This window comes from Triturus cristatus, chromosome 3_2 (assembly GCF_964204655.1).
Source record: "Triturus cristatus chromosome 3_2, aTriCri1.1, whole genome shotgun sequence".
NCBI classification, from domain to species: Eukaryota; Metazoa; Chordata; class Amphibia; order Caudata; family Salamandridae; genus Triturus; species Triturus cristatus.
Window position 1 is genome coordinate 1,155,605,109 of NC_140584.1, and position 19,803 is coordinate 1,155,624,911.

General features: G+C 46.1%; 1 protein-coding gene across 1 annotated transcript in view; it reads right to left on the bottom strand.

The window, feature by feature from the left end:
• Window positions 1-19,803, bottom strand: part of SCRN2 (secernin 2) — a 172,681-nt gene that overhangs the window by 62,147 nt on the left and 90,731 nt on the right. The window contains exons 4-7 of the mRNA XM_085649979.1: window positions 9,970-10,169; window positions 8,840-9,055; window positions 8,251-8,416; window positions 3,729-3,909 (exon numbers count right to left, since the gene is read on the bottom strand). Coding sequence (XP_085506105.1) covers window positions 3,729-3,909; window positions 8,251-8,416; window positions 8,840-9,055; window positions 9,970-10,169 — 763 coding nt within the window. The remainder of the gene's footprint in view (window positions 1-3,728; window positions 3,910-8,250; window positions 8,417-8,839; window positions 9,056-9,969; window positions 10,170-19,803) is intronic.

Consider the following 19,803-nt stretch of genomic DNA (forward strand, 5'->3'; position numbering starts at 1 on the left):
AATAGTGGTTTCTTGTTTTTTTACTTTTTTAAATGGAAGTTGAATTGCAGTGCAACTTGTAGCTGGTGCGTGATGATGCACCAGACCATTCTGTCATATTCCATAAGTGGCATTTCTAAGTGAGTTATGCCAACATCACCTTTACCATTGGAAAGGATTTGGCGCAGCAAATCCATCGATAGGAAAGATCATGGATGCTGCTCCAATGCAATCCACTATTGCTGCCCGAAGTAGTGTCAACCACTTCCCCCATGTTAACCTTAGAGGAAGAACAGGCCTCATAGGTAGTGAAAACACATACAGGTAGTCCTCATTACCTGGGCCATGTGCGCTATTGCGCACACTTACCTACAATGGCAAGTCAGACACATCTTCCCCAGCACCAAAGGTTCACGTGCGCCCACATTAGTAAACAACTGCAGGCTGGACACGGGTTTAACATATATAGGGGTCGGTGTGCGCACACGCCTGCGAAGGTAGGCTGCACAAGCGATCTCAAGAACCATAGGTACAGGTGCGCACCCACAGCGCATTGCACTGGCAGGCCGCTCATAAGTTTACTCATTATAAATGCCAGTGCGCACACGCTGGTCTGCGATGGCCGACCGGCCCATGTTAAAGAACATCGAGTCCGTGCCACTTCCCAGCACTGGTAGGACGCGTGTTTTCATGCTGCATTTACAGTGGGAGTTTGTCCAGAGCCCGGAGGCCACACAAAAGAATCAACAAAACCCAGGTGGAAAAGCAAAACGTTTAGGAAAACGCTACCAGACGAGTATCAGGTCCAACAGCCAGCTCCTGCTGCACAAGGTAATCTCTGGTGCCCTACCCTGCTGCTTGCGACAGTACATATATCAGAGAGAAGCAAGACCCAAGATAAGTTTATCTGCCAGTTGAAATGGAAAGCATTCTTCCTAGAAAAACCTCACAATAAATACGAAGAATTAATTAAGTCCACACCTAAATCCACACAAAAAGCTTCAGTTTCAACAAAATAATTAGGATCTGTGAAAAAGCTGCAGAATTGAAAGTAATTTACCAACTACCAAAAAATCACAATCTTGTGGAAAACAGTTGTCCTTCTGGACAAAGAATGGTACGTGGAAAACATGTCATTGCTGATACACGAAAAATAATATCTAATGCTTTTGGAAAACCCTGCTCCCGAAATCAAGAAAGAGAGTGAGCTCTTAATTAAAAGACCTCAGAGTACATGGATTGATGAAGTAGGATATTTCTAAGACAACTAAAGGACTAATCCCAGGACTGTATGGCGTACTGAAAATTCAACTTTAACAGTAGTTCAGAACCTTTTGACTTGTGAGGACCCCCACTCAATCATTACTGTAACCCGGGGACCCTAACTGGATCACTATTGGAATCCGGGGACCCTGGCTTAAGCATATTCGATGATTTGAGCAGCAAAACAATACTCAAAAATAAATACCAAAAAAAGCATTTATCATACAAATACACAAATGATAAGATATTTGAGTTACTTCACAAATATAAAAAAAACAATCTTAATAGAAAGGTTTCTAAATTCAATTGAGGCCACTCATCGTCCATAAGATATTCTGTTTGATGCACTTGCACTGCCCGCATGAACCAATCTGAGGATACTATATACATTTTTTGCCTCCAATTCAAATTTGTTCACATTTACAGACTGTTTTAAAAATTCAATTTGTACAGTTTGCTTCTGTTTTATATACACTATAAATCTGTTAATATTATTTAATTTTCTAAGCATTTGCGGCTCCCGAGAAGGCATTACAGACCCCCAGCGGTCCATGGACCACAGGTTAAGAACTGCTTTATACTACTAGCCAAATATCTGGTTGATCATTTGAAATGGGGTATGAAACGGGTGCCCTCACTAATCAAAGATACAACAGATATCCTTTTGAATATTGATGACTGACCAGTCGCTAATGGTTGTACACTATTCACATATGATGTTGTCAACCTATATGGTCCCATACCACATGAGGGAGGAAAGGGGGTAGTGGAAACACTGATTGTAGAAAATCCTGAATTTTAAGAGAAAGGAATGTTTCTGATACAGTTACTTCATTATATTATATACAATTCCCAGCTCAAGTGTGCTGATTAAGTTCTATTAACAGATAGTCGAAGTTGTGATGGGCAGCGACATGGTCCCAATGAATGCAAATGTCTTCATGTACCATATCAAACAAAAACTGATATCCAATCAGCAAATGAAAGATCACTCAGCAAAATGGTGGCAAACTGATGACTCCTTAGGGTTATGGAGTGGCACCAAAGGGGAACTAAGAGTTAGAGAATTGCTGAATGCAAACCATGGCACGATCAAAATTATGTTAAACTCTGGCCAATGGGATGTGGAATAAGTATTAGTCATAAGAAAATCATCACATAACTATATATGTAGCCAACAGATAAAAAGAGTATACTGAATGCTGGATACTTTCATCCAAAAATCATTAACTGCAAATTTACCTTACAGCCAACTAATTGTGCTCAAATGAATTATTACCACAGTGAACAATATCAGTTAAGAGAAAAAGAAACATGCAATAAATTCTACAAAAGACAATATCCTCAAGTTACTGTTTTACAATAAGGATAACTGAAAGAACAAGAACACTACAGTAACGACCACAAACATTGCACTAAATGGAGAGAAAATTATTTTACCATACTCCAGACATGGTAATATAATAATATGGATAATGACGAGAAAATGGAATATTCGAGAAATGACAAGTTTAAATGACTTATACCATTCGAAAACATTAAACAGTCGATTTTGAAGGGGAATGCAACTTTAAATTTAACTAAAACAACAACTAGATAAAAATCGAAAGACACATTCCAATGTTTACAATGAGCACAACGCAATAAGGTTATCAAATACAACACCCCATCACTAGCAAACAAAATCAAAGTAAACCACTATGAAACAACTGCAACAAGCAATATAATCTATCTGTTGAACGTGTCTGGGTGTTAAACAGCCAGGATGGTTAAAACAAGAATCTCAGAGTGTAAATTAGATATACGAAACAAAAATGAAAAGTTGTCAGTAGCAAGAATGTTTGCAATAATGAGAGATGAAATCATACAACTGAAATAACAAGTCTCTGAAATTCTGGTTCAATCTAGAAGAGGAGTGAACACCAGAAAGAAATGGTAGATAAACATTTTGAGGCACTTCATCCAAAAGGTTTGAAAGATAAACTGTGGAAATGTGCTTGTCAAATACATAGGTCTTAGATGGAAGACTGTTACTTACTGAGACATTTTCCTGAGGCAGAATTTATTAGGATTTTGTAAACAATTGTATATATTTTGTAGTACAGTTTATAACTGGATTCTAATTTAAAGAGAAAAAAAAAGACTCTTCAAACATGACAATTAATAAAGAAAAATGATCTGTCCACTCTACACTATGCAATTTGTAAACCAGAGGTTTTCATTTATAATTTTTAAGCTGTCTGGCGAATGTAAAGTGAATTTACATTTAGATTTCTGTACTCCCCTTAATCAGGAGGTCAAGTGCTAGAGACATAATCCGGGCAAAGTGCAAACACTGGACGACACCTGACAATGTAGAAAACAAGAGGTAGGCTTTGAAGCCGCCAATGAGTAGACTGGGGGCACTAGACATACAGGGTGAGGACGGGTTGGTACAGACATACACTAGATAGACCGTTTTGTAAGTGAGGACTTGTATATATTACCTGACTCCCTTTTATAGCCTCGTAAGCTTTTTGATGTTCTCTGTACAGCTCGTGTCGGCGATCGACTGCTGTCTGAAAACGAGGCAGCTTTCTTGCAGGGTCGTCTGCCCCAAAGTTAGGAGATATTACCTGGGGGGCACATGTGACATTGTCAACAAAGACAAAGGGTTTGAACACAGATCTGTGGATGAAACACAAGTACAGCATTCAGGTTCTCAACTAGCTGACAGGACAGAAAGACAGGCACAGACTGTACGGTCAAGCAGTCTTCTCATATCTACAGGGTGCACTCATAGTGGACAAACCCACAGAACCTCCATCTCCCAGCGACTGGCAGAACTCAAATCTCCACACATTTACAGGCATAGGAGGCTCCAGCAGCTTGCCAAAGATGGCACGCCCATTTATTTCCCACTACTTTCTTTAAGTAAAAAAGGCATTTTTACAGAAACAGTGGTCTTTGTTGAATACAAATCATTGGCAGAAGACTGGGCTTGTTTGAACAATAGCAGCTTGATTTCAGTGGTGGAAGCTGATTTAGAGTAGGGTCAGGGCCCTCACTCATCCGCTGCTCCTGTTGGGTGCAGCGACAGAGCAAATGAATGGACTTTAGAATTGGAAGCATAGGTACTCATCATTCTGGACACCGCCAGCAAGCCCAATGTCTGCTTACCTAGCCTGCCCTCATTAATCAATAACCTGATGCTCCCAATGATCATAACCAGAAGAACATTCTATGTCATTATTTTCTTCCTGCAGCCATGTCTCTCCGTAAACAGTTCTACATGCACATACAATCACATAAGCACCTGTAACAGTGAGATAAATCGCATAGGCATGCAAGTTGACACACTCTCTGATAAGGATATTTAAAAACAGCTACATAGAAAGAAAGATGCAGATTTAAGCTGCAAGGCATATGTGTAGTGGGCTGGCCCCACATGTTCAGGTGATGAAATAGACGTAGCCGAGATGATTTTATGTAGTTTATTAAATCCATAAGTAGAAGTAACAGCAACCTGGAAAAGCACCACCAGGAGCAGCCTCCTAGCTGCTCAGCCCATCTTCCCAACTATCTCACACACACACACACAGGCACCCAAGCATTCCACTCACACTAACATTCTACGCGGAACACTCACACTGGCTGAGCAGGTAGCTACAGGATGAAAGGGAACATATTAACATGACCTGTTGATACTACACATCCTCTCCCTTTTACACTGAAAATGAATAGGACCCAAACTAAAATGAAAACAACTATACACAGAAATGTACAAAAGATAAAAACAGTCCATAAACCCAGGGATGAATGGTGAAATACATCACGAGAGGGAAAACATACACACTACAAAAGATGAAAACAGTCCATAAACCCAGGGATGCATGGTGAAATACATCACGAGAGGGAAAACAGACACACTAAGGAGGAAAGAAGGATGAACGGATAGAAAAACACACTAACACCATCCTCCTCCTTTAATAGTGAACAAATAAAAATATAAGAAGACTAAGAAGAGCTCACATACAACAAGTGAGCATAACACACATGACAGAAGAAGAGAGGAAACATAACCCAGACTAGAATACAATGGGTGGAACGACACCCAAGGAAGTACTCCTCACGTGACAAGACTGTGGCAAAAACACTATACACCACCCCTCATGTGAGGGGCACTGTGGGACTAAAACCCAAGTGAAAAAAAAAAAAACTATGTTTGGGGCTGAAACCCAAATGTACAGATTACATCACATGGGACTAACCCCCAAGGACTTGTGCAGCATGGGAATACAGATGCAGCACAGTGTGGCATCACACGAGGACTACCCACACACATGACAATGTAAAAGGAAGTATAGGGACTGACACTAAACACCAAAATAACAAAGGTGGGACTGACACCCCCTTTAAATTATGCAAATAGGACTAACACCCATTACTACTGACATAGGTGGGACAGTAATCCCCTATAAGCTGCGTAAATGTGAAAACACCCCATAACTCCACAACAAGAGGGTTGACCACAAAGGTGAGGAGACTAATAACAAGGAAATGGGGCTGAAATCCATCCCAAATGTAAATAACTGTGAACGTGGGGTCATGGGACTAAAACCCACTCCCATCCCTAGACAGGGATAAAATATCTGAAACATGGGGACATGGGACTAAACCCACTCCCATCCCTAGGCAGGGATAAAATATCTGTGACGAGGGGAAATGGGACTGAGAACCCACTCCCATCCCAAGACAGGGATACTATATCTAAATCGAGAAACTGCGTAAATAAGAGAGATGGGACTAGTACCCACTCCCATGCCAACAAAAATACACGTGTGAAAAGCAAATTAACAAAGATGGCATACAGCAATAGCAAGACATAGTAAATGCATAGATTACTTTTTCCTGTAAAATAAAACATTTTAGGATTAAATACAGTAGACATGCACCAAAAATGACAATGGTGTGCCTGTCACAGCAAACGTGGTCAAAGTAGGCAAACAGAAGTGTAAGTTACTGGTTGGATTAATGACAGGTAGGCCATATAACAACAGAAATAACTCCACTGTCACAACACTGGTGTTATTCAAAATCGATAATGTGCCATAAGTTGTGGCAATAAAGATCCTTTGAAGTGTGTACACATTAGGAATGGATATTCCTCTGTCAGAGCTGCACAAATATCTCTCGCGGCAAATACGCTGCACGAGGAGTTACATCATGAAAAACAACAGCACTAACAAGACTAAAGCTGGCCCACGACTAAGTGCAATGCTTAAGATTGTAACTGTGGTTACAAGCTGATCCCCAAAGACCAACAAGCAAGAAGCAAAAAGCCACGAAGAGAAGATGTTCCTCGCCCCTCGGGGTTGCCGGAAAGCTTCAACGTTATATAAACTTTATTGTACAGACAGGATAATGGTTGGCAGAATAAAGAATCATGGTTGGCAAGACACAGAAGAAGCCAGAGAATACATCGCGGTCTGCAGCAGGAAATGTAGTGAACCTTAAGATGGCAGCACGCACAGGAGACATATGCCGGGTGGCTCCTGGCACGCTCCTGCTTTAAAAAGTCCCAAGTCAGCTTTGAAGTCGGACATCACGAAGGGCTCTGTTCAGCAGGGAACAAAGACATCATGAATGGCTTTGAAGCTGATCCGCGCGGCATTGTGCTCAAGTTAAGTTGCACGTGGCAACTTTGAATCTTTAAACGAAGCGCAACTGTCATTTGTACTTGCCACGTAGTAGGAACAGCAAACACCAATAAAAACAAATTTAAACATACTCTTTCTTTAGCATGTAGTTCTCACATTTGCAGTAGGCAAAGAGACCTGGCGAAAACACTAGGCGCCAGTATTTCAAAATTAAATCAGCACACACACCGGTGCAGCGCTGGCAGGAGAAACGTTAAAAATGTGACACATCCAATCTCTCAGGAAGGCAAATGGTAGCATCTTAAAACAGTCACAAATTAATCTTACTGTCACTAGAAAGACTGCAATTAGCACTGGAGGCAAAAAACTGAAGAAGCCACTGGTTACCTTTGTTCAAGAGGCACTATAAATATTTTCAGAGGCACTGTAGACATTTGTAGATGAAATAAAAGTCTTGAAAAAGCGCACAGTCACAAATGAAAAACTTGGTGTCTTTCGCCAAACAGAATCTTTTAACCCCGCACTGGAGGCAGAAACATAAGCAGCCACTGACGATTCATGTGGCGTAGGTTCGTCTGCAAGGTGTAAGCAGGCTTGAAATCGTATTTACCAGTGTTGTGGACACAGAGATGGAAACACAGCACGCCTGGGCTGGGGCTGTCCGGTGTATTGGACACTGGTGGGGCTGCGAGGCATGCTTGACTGGTTTCCTGCTTGACTGGTTTCCTTTCCTTGAGTTTCTTGATACTTGTTTTTTCTTTTTGTTAGTAAATTTAGTAGGTCCTTTCCTACACGTAGTCTTGCTGTACTTCACATCCTTAGTTGGTATCCAACTACCTTTAGCGTGAGATGAGCTCCAGATCGTCGCTAAAAATGTAGTGGGCAGGCCCCACATGTTCAGGTGATGAGGTAGACGTAGCCGAGATGATTTTATGTAGTTTATTAAAGCCATAAGTAGAAGTAACAGCAAGCTAGAACAAGCCCCACCAGGAGCAGCCTCCTAGCTGCTCAGCCCATCGTCCCAACTGTCTCACACACACACAGGCACCCAAGCATTCCACTCACACTAACATTCTACACAGAACACTAACACTGGCTGAGCAGCTAGGTACAGGATGAAAGGGAACATATTAACATGACCTGAGAATACTACAATATGTTGAGCTGCAACATAATGGACGCAGAAAAGCAGACCGGCACAGACCATTGCACTTTTATCCATACAAATGAAAAGACTCACTTTTATGGACAAGAATATTTCACATGCAGAAATATGGAACACAAATATTTATGCACAAGAACTTTCACTGAATAGGCTTTGCATCACGTACAATAACGTCTCATTAAATGGGAAGAGCTTGGTTCACACCTAGAGGGGTCTGGTGTGGCAGTGAAGAAGTGCACGCATGGCAGTGCGGGGTCCTGGGGGAGCAAGGACACCATGCTGCCCGTGGTCTGGAACCCTCCAGAATCCATGCAAATTCCACTGGCCTTGTTTCGTAGGATATCCATGATCGTCTGCACAGTGATGTGACCTGAGGGGGCGAAGCAAGAGATCAGTCAGGAATTTACAGACCCAACTCCCAAGTATGTGCGACAGAAAATCTCAGTAACAGAGGAAACTAAAATTACCTCAGTAAGGGATTCAGAACTAGTAAGGGAAAGGGCATTGTTCCTATGCTGAGAGATTTCCAGTAGACTGTCCAGGACACCCTTGGCTGGTGCATGTTATAGAGGAGGGGTAATCCCCAAAAGGAGGGGTACAAAGTTCTCAAGTGTATGCATTTACTGGGCTTATCCATGTCACACTGAAGAGAAGACTTCCATCAGATCACAAGAATGCAAGAAATAACGTTTTTACCCTAATATGGAATGCTCCACTTTCCCCATGACCTATGTTGCGATGAGGGAGCAGGAAAGCGGGTGTCCTAGGATGGAAGTGGAAGACACAGGCTTACCTTCGTGCTCCTTGAGTAGTTCCTTGCCAGCACGGTATCTCTTCTTGGCTGCCTCCATACGGACTGGCTGAGAAACCAAGGAATACACTGCTGAGAAGTCAAAGACCCCTTGTCCATCCCACCAGCCCTGCTGCTGGGCATGGGACTTTAGCTCGTCATGTGCTGCAGTGATCTCGGTGTGGATTGTTAGCTGGTTGGAAATGTTTGTGGCTCCTCCTGAAAATTGATAACCAAACAAGTAGAAAAGAAACTGAACAACATCCATCTATCTGGCCAATCCCACTGCACACTTTACATCTAGACCTGTGCAGGCACAGGCAAAAGCACAGAAGCAAACAAGATGGAAAGGAGTCCTAACTGCCTTCTCCCTCCCCCTCCAAACTACATGTTGAGAGATCAGCAATTAATCCCAACGAAAGGGCGGTCTTCATTACAGAAGACATCAAGTATACCACAATAGAAGAAATGATTACTACTGGAAACATAAGAACCATGCTAACATGGGAGGAGCTTAGCTAAAGAAGAAGGCACAATAATTCTATCACAGAAAGATCCTTATGTCACAACACCACAACTCTAAGGAGAAGCCTTCTATCTATGGCAACCTCGATACCAAAGCCTGGATACACCACAACACTTCCACCATTAGAGAAAAGTTACAACAGGAGTGTCACAACAGTTCCACTATGGGGGACAGCCCAATTACAGAAGAGACCACATGCTGCCAATGAGGGAAACCTTACTACAGAAAAGCCATCAGAGAAACATTATCACAGGCGAGATAAAAACAGTGATACCATGGAGAGAATCTTTACTACAGAAAACAATGCACCCTCAGGCAAACCTTAGTACAAAAAGGCACAACAGTAACACGGGGAAGGAAACCTCATTAAAAGAGATGCCACCACAGCTCTATTATGGGAGGAGCCTTACTACAGGAAACATGGCAGTAATACTACAATGTGAGGAGCCTTACTACAGGAAACGCCGCACCTGTCCTATGGTGGTAGGAACCATATTACAGTAGACACAAGTTGGAAGCCTTATTCCAGGTGAGGCTACAACAGCATGACCATTAAAGTGTACATCCTAGTGACTCACAGACCCCTTTCCTGGTGGGTGGTGTTTACCTGGGATCCTCTTTGCTGCCCAGTACTTCCCCATCGTCTCCATCACCCAGGCTTCCCTTCGGTCAGTCAAGAGGAAGGTGTTGTGGTAAATGAAGGGGGTGGGCTCCTCGCGACAACTTCCCCCTTGTCCATACTTCTGCAGGAGGGTGGCGATCACATTGAGAGCCTCACTTGCTGAAGCTCCTCTTTCTAATCCCAATCTAGAACAGAAAAAAGCAGCTCAGGACACATCGACGCCTTCCTCCAGCACAATCCACTCTAGACACTAGGTGAAACTATCACCACCGTGGATGATACAGGCAGATCCTTCACCCCAGTGTTACAGGCAGAGCATTTACCATATGAATACAGGTATAGCCTAGAACCCATAGATAACTGCAAATCCTTAATACATGAATGATGCATACGTTCATTTTCATCTAAATTCCATGGATGATAAAGAAAAGGTTTTAATGGTGCATGAGTTTCCGTGTATGGGTAATCATAACACTGAATTATCTTGTCTTTAGATACAAGATGATAATGTGGGCCCTGAAAGTACAAAAGTATCTGTGCTTCTTAGGGATCAGATATGGAATCTAATAAGAGGGCACTCTAGTTAAACTCTAGAAAGGCTGATGGCCTACCCTCTGTAAGACCTTCGTGGACTATTTGTTTAGAACAGAAGGGCCATTTTATTCTGTTTAGACCGGCAAGCATAATTCTATTACTGCAGATTAAGTTAAGGAAAGACAGTTATCTTGTGTAGTCAAAAATACTGAGTAAATGTACATAAAAAAAGCACACAGAAAAGGCTATATTTTATTAGAATTGTGTTTGAATGTTTTATTAAAATATGCAAACATATTAGTAATGCACAGCAGGGACGTTAAAAAAATGCTGCAAAATGGAAGAAGAATAGGTGGTAGCAAAGATAGGTGGACAGTTGTTTAAAAACCAATGATGATGGTGTGAAATTTACAGTTCACTCAGTTTTGTAGTAATGTTCTACACATCATCCTCGTGATGGTAGGATGTCTACATGTTCCAGCTGTGGAAGAGACCTCAAAATAAGGCCTTTTTCAGGGCAACATTACAAGTTCTTTACAAAGTTACTGCATGCTTCCATGCACAGTGCTATGAACGCTAGTTTGGGTGTCTGGCTTCTAACAGAGGACCACAAGGAGCATTAGTTGAGAAAATAAGACACAATGGGTGTAATACATATTAAGGAGTAGTTTCTTTTCTGTAACTCCAGTTCTGTAGTAGGGGTATCTCTGTTATAGTCATAATCTAGTGAAAAGTCCCGCCCATGTGCATGGACCCCGGAGCAATAAAAAATAATCTCTAAAGGTGACAAATCATGCAGACCTGCATACACCTTTAAGAGAGAATTTAATTTAAAGACAGATAATGCAGCCTATACCCACAGGCTACACTGTCCAGTACTTCAACTAGAATTCCACCAACATCCACAAACAGCACTGCCTGTCTAGCTTTTCTCCACATAGGAAAAAACCCTGCCTCTACCAGCAAAAGCCTCTGGAATGATAGAGAGGAAGGAGTGGACAGACAAGCCCCATAGGCTGCCATTATGTGGCTTAGAACAGGATACTGTGCCTTTAAGAAAACTTTCCAGATTTCCAGAACTTTCCCCAGTATCCCAGAATGCCCAGCAGGTCCCATTTACTTTCAGTTCTTTTTGAAGGCGTAGCACGCCAGACCTGTAGCATTCTTCATATGAATAATTATCTCTCCACCGGGGAGGAGGGCGGGCGCTTATGACTATAACAGAGATACCCCTACTACAGAACTGGAGTTACAGAAAAGAAACTACTCCTTCTGTAGTAGGGGATCTCTGTGTATAGTCATAATCTAGTGAATAGAATGGCAAGCCCATCCCCACACAACAACAGCGGTGGAGAACAACAAGACAAAAAACCACTACTGTGCGAACAAATTTCGCAGCGAAGCCTGCCCAACCTGAGCATCTGCCCTGGCATCCGAGTCCAGACAGTAATGCGCAGCAAAGGTATGGACCGACTTCCAAGTGGCCGCCTTGCAGATTTCTGCAATAGGAACATTACGCAGCAAAGCCGTCGTGGCAGCTTTGCCCCTGGTGGAATGAGCCTAAGGCTTACCCCCTAAGGTCTTATTAGCCTTTTGATAACACAATTGTATGCAGGACACAATCCACCGAGAAATGGACTGCTTAGAGGTCGCAAGACCAGTCCTGACTGATCCATAATTAACAAACAATTGGTCAGACCTACGAATATCCTTGGTCTTATCCAGATAAAATTTCAACACCCTCCGAACATCCAGGGAATGGAGAGACCTTTCCGCTGGCGAAGAGGGATTCTGAAAGAACGTAGGTAAAGTCATGGTCTGGTTGACACGAAAGTCAGAGATAACCTTAGGAAGAAATTTAGGGTGAGTACGCATCACAACCTTAGCAGCATGAAATATAGTATAAGGTTCTTGACAACATAATGCCTGAAGTTCACTCACCCTGCGGGCCGATGTAATGGCCACTAGGAACGCCGCCTTCCAGGATAGCTGCTGCAATGAAGCCTTGTGAATGGGTTCAAAAGGCTCCTTCATCAGTCTGGACAGCACCACATTCAAGTCCCAGGAAGGCGAGGGAAGTCTGACGGGAGGAAACACTTTCTTCAAGCCTTCCAAAAAATCCTTGACCACAGGGATCTGAAAGAAGGAAGTCTGTGAAGGGCATTTCCTGTAAGCAGTCAAAGCAGCCAGATGAACCTTAATGAAATGGAAATTAAGGCCAGACTGCGCCAGATGTAAAAGATACGGAAGGATGACATCTTCCTTACATGTCGTCGGATCAAAGTTCTTGGACTTACACCAGATACAGAACCTCTTCCACTTGTGAGCATAGGATGTCCTAGTGGAAGGTCGTTTAGACTCCTTCAGTATGTCCATACAATCGTCTGGTAGATTCAGATGGCCATATTGCACTATTTCAGGAGCCATGCCGCCAAACTCAAAGACGAGAGGTTGGGGTGCACCATCCGCCCCCCGAACTTCGTGAGAAGGTCCGGCCTGCACGGCAACCGCATGTGAGGAAGGAGAGACCGGTGAAGTAGGTCCGTGAACCACCACTGCCTGGGCCACTCCGGGGCGATCAGGATCATCCGCTCCCTGGACTGGGACAGCTTGATGAGCACTGCCGGAATCAGGGGGATGGGTGGAAAAGCGTACAGAAAGCTGTTCGACCAATCGATCCATAGCGCATTCCCCAGCGTCCCCCGCTGGTAGTACCTGGATGCGAAGTCTCGGCATTTGCTGTTTTCGGCGGTGGCGAACAGATCTACGTCTGGAGTCCCCCACCTTGCGAAGACTTCTCCTAGTACTTCGTCGTTTATGACCCATTCGTGGTTTTCCTGAATCAGCCTGCTCAAGGCGTCCGCCTGAGCATTCTGCACCCCTGGCAGATGCGTGGCCGTAATCGTCAGTCCTCGGGCCAGCAGCCAGCGCCAGATCGCCTGCGCCTCCTGCGACAGAGTGCGCGATCTCGACCCCCCCTGCTTGTTGAGGTAATACATCGTGGTTGTATTGTCCGTCTGTATCAGCAGCGAGTTGGTCTGGAAGGACGGAAGGAAGGCCTTCAGTGCCAGGAAGACAGATCTGAGTTCCAGGAAATCGATGTGGTACGTCGATTCCAAAGGAGACCACTTTCCTTGAATCTGCAAGTCCCCGGAATGCGCTCCCCAGCCCTGGAGAGAAGCATCCGTCACGACACTCGTCGTGGGCATGTCCTTGTGGAAGGGAACCCCCTTGAGGAGGTTTTCCGCCGAACACCACCACTTCAGAGACTGAAGAGCATGCAGCGACAGTCGTACCTTGTCGTCCCAAGAGCCTGTCCTCTGATCCCACTGATCCTCCAAGCACTCCTGCAGTGGTCTCATGTGTAGCCGTGCGTGAGGCGTGAGGAAGATACAGGAGGCCATCGATCCCAGTAGAGAAGACACCTTCCTCACTGTCGTCGATGGAGCAGTCCTGAGGTCCTGGGCCTTCCGATAACCGTCTCTCCTCCGAAGGAGACACGCTTGCTGACCACGTATCGATGGAGGCTCCCAGGTACTGTATGCACTGGACCGGAGTCGGGACCGACTTGGACATGTTGACGTGTAACCCCAGCTTGTGCAAGAGAGCGCACGTCCATCGGAAGTGATCTTTCGCTTCCGAGAAGGATGAAGCCTTGATCAGCCAATCGTCCAGATACGGGTAGACAAACACCTTGTTCCTTCGCAGATGTGCCGCCACCACCGCCATGCACTTCGAGAAGGTCCTGGGCGCAGACTTTAGCCCTAAGGGCAGTACTGTGTATTGATAGTGATTGGCGCCGACTTGGAATATCAGGAACTTCCTGTGCTTCAGTGCTATGGGCACATGGAAGTACGCATCCTGTAGATCTATGGCACAGAGCCAGTCTCCCCGTTGCAGCTGAGGGTAAATCTGGTGCAACAATAGCATGCGAAACTTCTCTCTGCGAATCCATTTGTTTGCCTGTCGCAAATCCAGAATGGGCCTGAACTCGTTCTTGTCCTTCTTGCGAACGAGGAAGAACCGAGAGTACAGACCTCTTCCCCTTTGAGACAGAGGTACCTCTTCTACCACCTTTTTTCTCAACAAGATGTCTGCCTCCGCCTGGAGCTCTCTCAGCTGGAACCGAGAGCTGACCGGCGGAATCGCTGGAGGCGGGCTGATAAACCGAAGACTGTATCCATTGCAAACAATATTCAGCACCCACTTGTCCTGAGTAATTTTTCTCAACTCTGCCGGACAAAGTTGAATGCTTCCCCCCACTGGAGTGGGTAACGGTTGAGGGGGAAGTAGCCGCTCAGGGCCGAGACCCGAGACCCGGCCGGGCCCTTGGTAGTGGTAGTAGCCTGCTGGCCTCCTCTACCCCTCTGGCGCTTCTGGAAGGGCTTCCGGAACTGCTGCTGTTGGTGCTGCTGCTGTCCCGAACCCTGCCCACGCCCTCTGCCCGAAGACCCGAACCGCCTCTGGAACGGGCGCTTCTTCTTCTCGGCCTTCTCCAACCCGACGGCCGTCAGGGTTTCCGCCTCCGCCTTCATGCGGGGCATCTCATCATCCGCATGTTTCCCGAACAGGGTTTCCCCCGAGAAGGGCAGGTTGGCCACTCTGTGCTGCGCCTCTGGTTTGAGGGACGTCAGGCGCAGCCACGAATGCCGCCTCTGGTGGACGCCATGACAGTAGGCGTGGGCGGCCAACAAGGATACATCCGCCGCCGCGCCGATCACCTGATTAGAAACCAGCATGCCTTCGCGCACTGTTTCCAAGAAGTCCTCCTTCCTGTCCCGGGGCAGCAGGTCCGCATACTGCTGCAGGGACTCCCACAGGGCCCGGTCGTAACGGCCCAACAAAGCCCCTGCACTCGCCGCCTTCATGGTGGTGGCGGCGGTCCCACACACCTTCCTGCCCGCAGAATCCAGCCAGCTGCTTTCTTTGTCAGGCGGGACCGTCGATGAAGGGGCGGTCGCATGTTGTTTCCTCACCGCCGTCACGATGACCGAATCCGGCTTCGGGTCCACCCTCAAAAAGGTAGGGTCCGACTCCGGGGCCCTATACTTTTTCATGAGCTTGGAGGGGGCGGCCTTCGTCACCGCGGGCGTGAGGAACAGCTCCAACGCGGGTTCCACCAGTCCTGGTACCAGGGGCAGTAGAGGGCGAGACAGATGTTTCTTATGAAGTGTCTCGAATATCACGGACGTCGTGGGTGTTGGAACCGTCACCGTGATACCCAACTTTGCTGCCCCTCTCAACAGCACCTCTTGGAAAGAGACCAAATCGTCCACCGGAGACACCCTAGTCCCCGGCGAGTCCGACAGCGTCGGGGAAAAATCTCTGGTCGAGGATCGTGTGTGCGACCTGGACCTGTGCCTCCTACGGCGTCGTCCTGAGTCCGACGATGACCGTCCATGGCTCCGTGATCTTCTCCTCCTGAGAGAGCGGGAGCGCGACCTCTTCGGCTTTGGTCTGCCCGCCGGTCTAGCCGGTCCCGGCGACCGCGGGCGTCGTGGCTTCGGAGTCCCCTGCGGCGGAGTCGGGTACCTCGGAAGGGAAACCGACTGCGGGGGAACCGCTGGCAGCCCCAATGGAGTGCGTGGTAACGACCGAGGTGGGGGCGGCGGAGGCAGTGGCCACGGCTGTGGAGGCGGTGGTGGCGGTGGAGGTGGTGGTGGTGGCGGCGGTGGTGTTGGCGGTGGTGGTGGAGGCGGAGGTGGTGGGAGAGGAGGCGGTGACGTAGGCATCCGAGGAGGCGTATACACCACAGAGTACACCGATCCCGATGACTCCCTCTTCCTCGACGTCGATCTTCGCCTCGACGTCGACCTGCGCCTCGACGGCGACCTTCGCCTCGACGGCGACCTTCGCCTCGACGGCGATCTTCGCCTCGACGGCGATCTTCGTCTCGACGGCGATCTTCGTCTCGACGGCGATCTGTGCCTCGACGGCGATCTGTGCCTCGACGGCGATCTTCTTGACCTCGAGCGCCTCGACGTCGATCTCCTCTTCGACGTCGACCGTCTCCTCTTCACCGACGGCGAACGGCGATCTCCCCTCGACGGCGAGCGCCGACGCCGGGTCCGATCTCGACGCCGACTGCTGGACGGCGCCGTAGACGGCGTCGTCGCCGAAGATGCCGATGTAGTCGACGGCGGCCTATTCAGGTCCCTCGACGCCGACCGTCGACGCCGCTTCTCCCTAGAGCCCTGGGGAGACGGCGAACAGATGGTAGTCATCCTCCTCGACGCCGCCGTCGACGCCCTCGACGTCGGCGGGGAGTGGGAACGCTTACTGGTCTTCCTGCCCCTGGGGAGCCCCCCAGAGGCCTCAGTATGGGCCAAATCAGCCCCTCCAGACCCACCTGGTGCCTTCAGCCTTCTCTCCTCCAGAACTTGAAGCCTGATTTTCATTCTGTCCCTCAGGGTCCTGGCTGAGAACGAGTGGCAGATATCACAGTTTTCAGGCACGTGGGACTGGGGATGGCAACCTATACACACCTCGTGTGGATCAGTTTTAGCCTTTTTTCTACCACATTCCGGGCACTTGTCGAACAAGCCAGGCATGTTGACAGTACCAGCCACAAAGCACTTGAAAAAGTGACAAAAATTGACAAAAACTACAATAAACCCTTGAAAAGGGGAGAGCTCAATGCTCCAGGGTCCTGCTAGCAGGAGCCGGAAAAAAGAACTGAAAGTAAATGGGACCTGCTGGGCATTCTGGGATACTGGGGAAAGTTCTGGAAATCTGGAAAGTTTTCTTAAAGGCACAGTATCCTGTTCTAAGCCACATAATGGCAGCCTATGGGGCTTGTCTGTCCACTCCTTCCTCTCTATCATTCCAGAGGCTTTTGCTGGTAGAGGCAGGGTTTTTTCCTATGTGGAGAAAAGCTAGACAGGCAGTGCTGTTTGTGGATGTTGGTGGAATTCTAGTTGAAGTACTGGACAGTGTAGCCTGTGGGTATAGGCTGCATTATCTGTCTTTAAATTAAATTCTCTCTTAAAGGTGTATGCAGGTCTGCATGATTGGTCACCTTTAGAGATTATTTTTTATTGCTCCGGGGTCCACGCATATGGGCGGGACTATTCACTAGATTATGACTATAACAGAGATCCCCTACTACAGAACCTTAGATGCTATTAACAGCTATTTAAAGTAAATGTTCTATGAGGTCTAGCTTATGTTAGAGAAAATATTAGTGTGTTAATTTTTTTATGTGGCTCTTTGAAAAAGAAACGTAACTATTAAATACGGGAGCACACCTACTATTATTAGACTTCTGTCATAGGGTAAAGGGGTATGTAGTGCAGCATTGGAATTCTGGCAAGGAAATAGTACAGCTTAGCATAGATACTATAAGCTCAGTAATTTTCCCCTTTTACCCAAGGTAATAGTAAAAGATTGCATGCAAAATTACATTAAGAGTGCTCGTCTTTTCCAAATAAGTGACTCAAGGGGGTATGCCATCATTCTAGGTGGCACAAGCAAAGCTGTTGGATTTTGATTTTATCAGATAATGTACTGTTATATCTGCAACTAAGACTAAATAAATCATCTTTAATTACAATTCGGCTACTGGTGTATCTACTGAAAATAGGTAAAGGAAACTGAAGATTGAACTACTGATGAACCTAACAGCGCTAAGAAATATGATTTCAGACAGTAACAGAATGCCTTGTTGCCCCACAAGTGTCCTCTACATCGAATGGCCCCATCCAGGGCGTGCTTCTGTTATTTACATGGTTTGGTTTTCATGAGAACCTGCAGTGCACTGAGCATGACCATCTATGTTGTATTTTGAAGGATCGGTCAGTGCTTGGATGAAGGAACTGGCAGCGTTTTATTTACAGAACCTAGCAAGTGCTACAAGAAAAAGTATCTTCACAGCGAGTTATGTCAGCACATCACCAGTGTCCTATCTCATCGGACAGCCTACAGGCAGAGTATGGTTAACAGTCAGCTACATGTGGAAGATTAAACCTGAATTTAATTGGTAACCTGATGTTTGACCTGCGAGGTTGGTGGAGGTGGCACGCACCGACAGTATCTGTGTTCGGTGGCCTGAAGTGAAATATGGGTATGTTTCACTGTAGTTTAACCAGATTCTAGGATCGCCTGCAAGTATGAAGTGTATTGGAAATGGAGTTTTGGCTGACGCATTGTCTAGCAGCTGTTACTGATGCTCGAGCCGTGTCTTGCTTGGAATTTGATGCACAAGCCTGCAATTTTCTATCTTGTGAGTTGGCCTAGAGGGTGCGGGCATCCCCTTAAAGTTGTCATGAGGTTGTGTGAAAGCGCTGCGTGAACTAGCAGCTGCACCTCCCCAGTGCTGTCCACAACGCATGGAGTGCAACGACGTTTAGTGCACGCAAGCGACTGGAGCCAACCAGCACAGATCTTTCCTACGTGCCGCCATATTTCTTTCCTGGCATTTCTCAACCTCGCCGGGTACTGCGTAGTGGAAAAATATTTTATGATGCTTCCACGACGCACCGAGATCTCGTTGTCATAACTTACAATAGCACATTTGGCGAATGGTGAGACAGATGAGCCCTAAAACTGGATAACAGTGTTATACGTTGGCAATATTTTATGAGCCTCAAGGTCTAGAGTGTAGTAGCCACTTGTCACCGGGATGTCGTTTGGTACCCGAAATGAAAATTATGTGGATGATGATATGTGAGAGCCCTAGAATAGGCTCTTAGTGTTAAGTGTTTGGAACTTGGCCATATTCGGCAAATGGTCAGGCTCTGCAGCTTTTTCGATGTGTGATGTTGCATGTAGTTTCAGAACAGATTGCTGTAATTCATGTATGCTATTTAATCTTTTATTTTTATGTTGGCATTCTAAAGTCCATATTGCTGCCCAACAGTATGCTCACTTTGTGCCATGATGTCCAGGACATTACATACTGTTCATATTTGCTGCCTTTTTCTCATATTATTGTTTCCCTCAGTAGTATGCTTATTGTACCATGTTTACTTGAGTGCTGAATTCCTATGTGCATGTGATTTCTTTCTGGTGCATAGTTTGAAAGTGTGCAAGGACTATGGCTTGAAAGTTATCTTTTCTAAAATTCCCTGTGAGTGGGAATGTGGTGGTTAAAGATACCAGGTTATATGTTACATCCTCGCATGCGACCATCATTCTACTTGTTCTGATGTATCACATAGCTGTGCATGTTATGATCTGTGTTCTTATTCCATTCTGGAACTACGGGGTTGTGTCAGCTTGGGAGTCAGTTGCACTGGACATTCCTGCTGACCAGTCTGGTATATGTTGCTGTGCTGCTGAATAAAT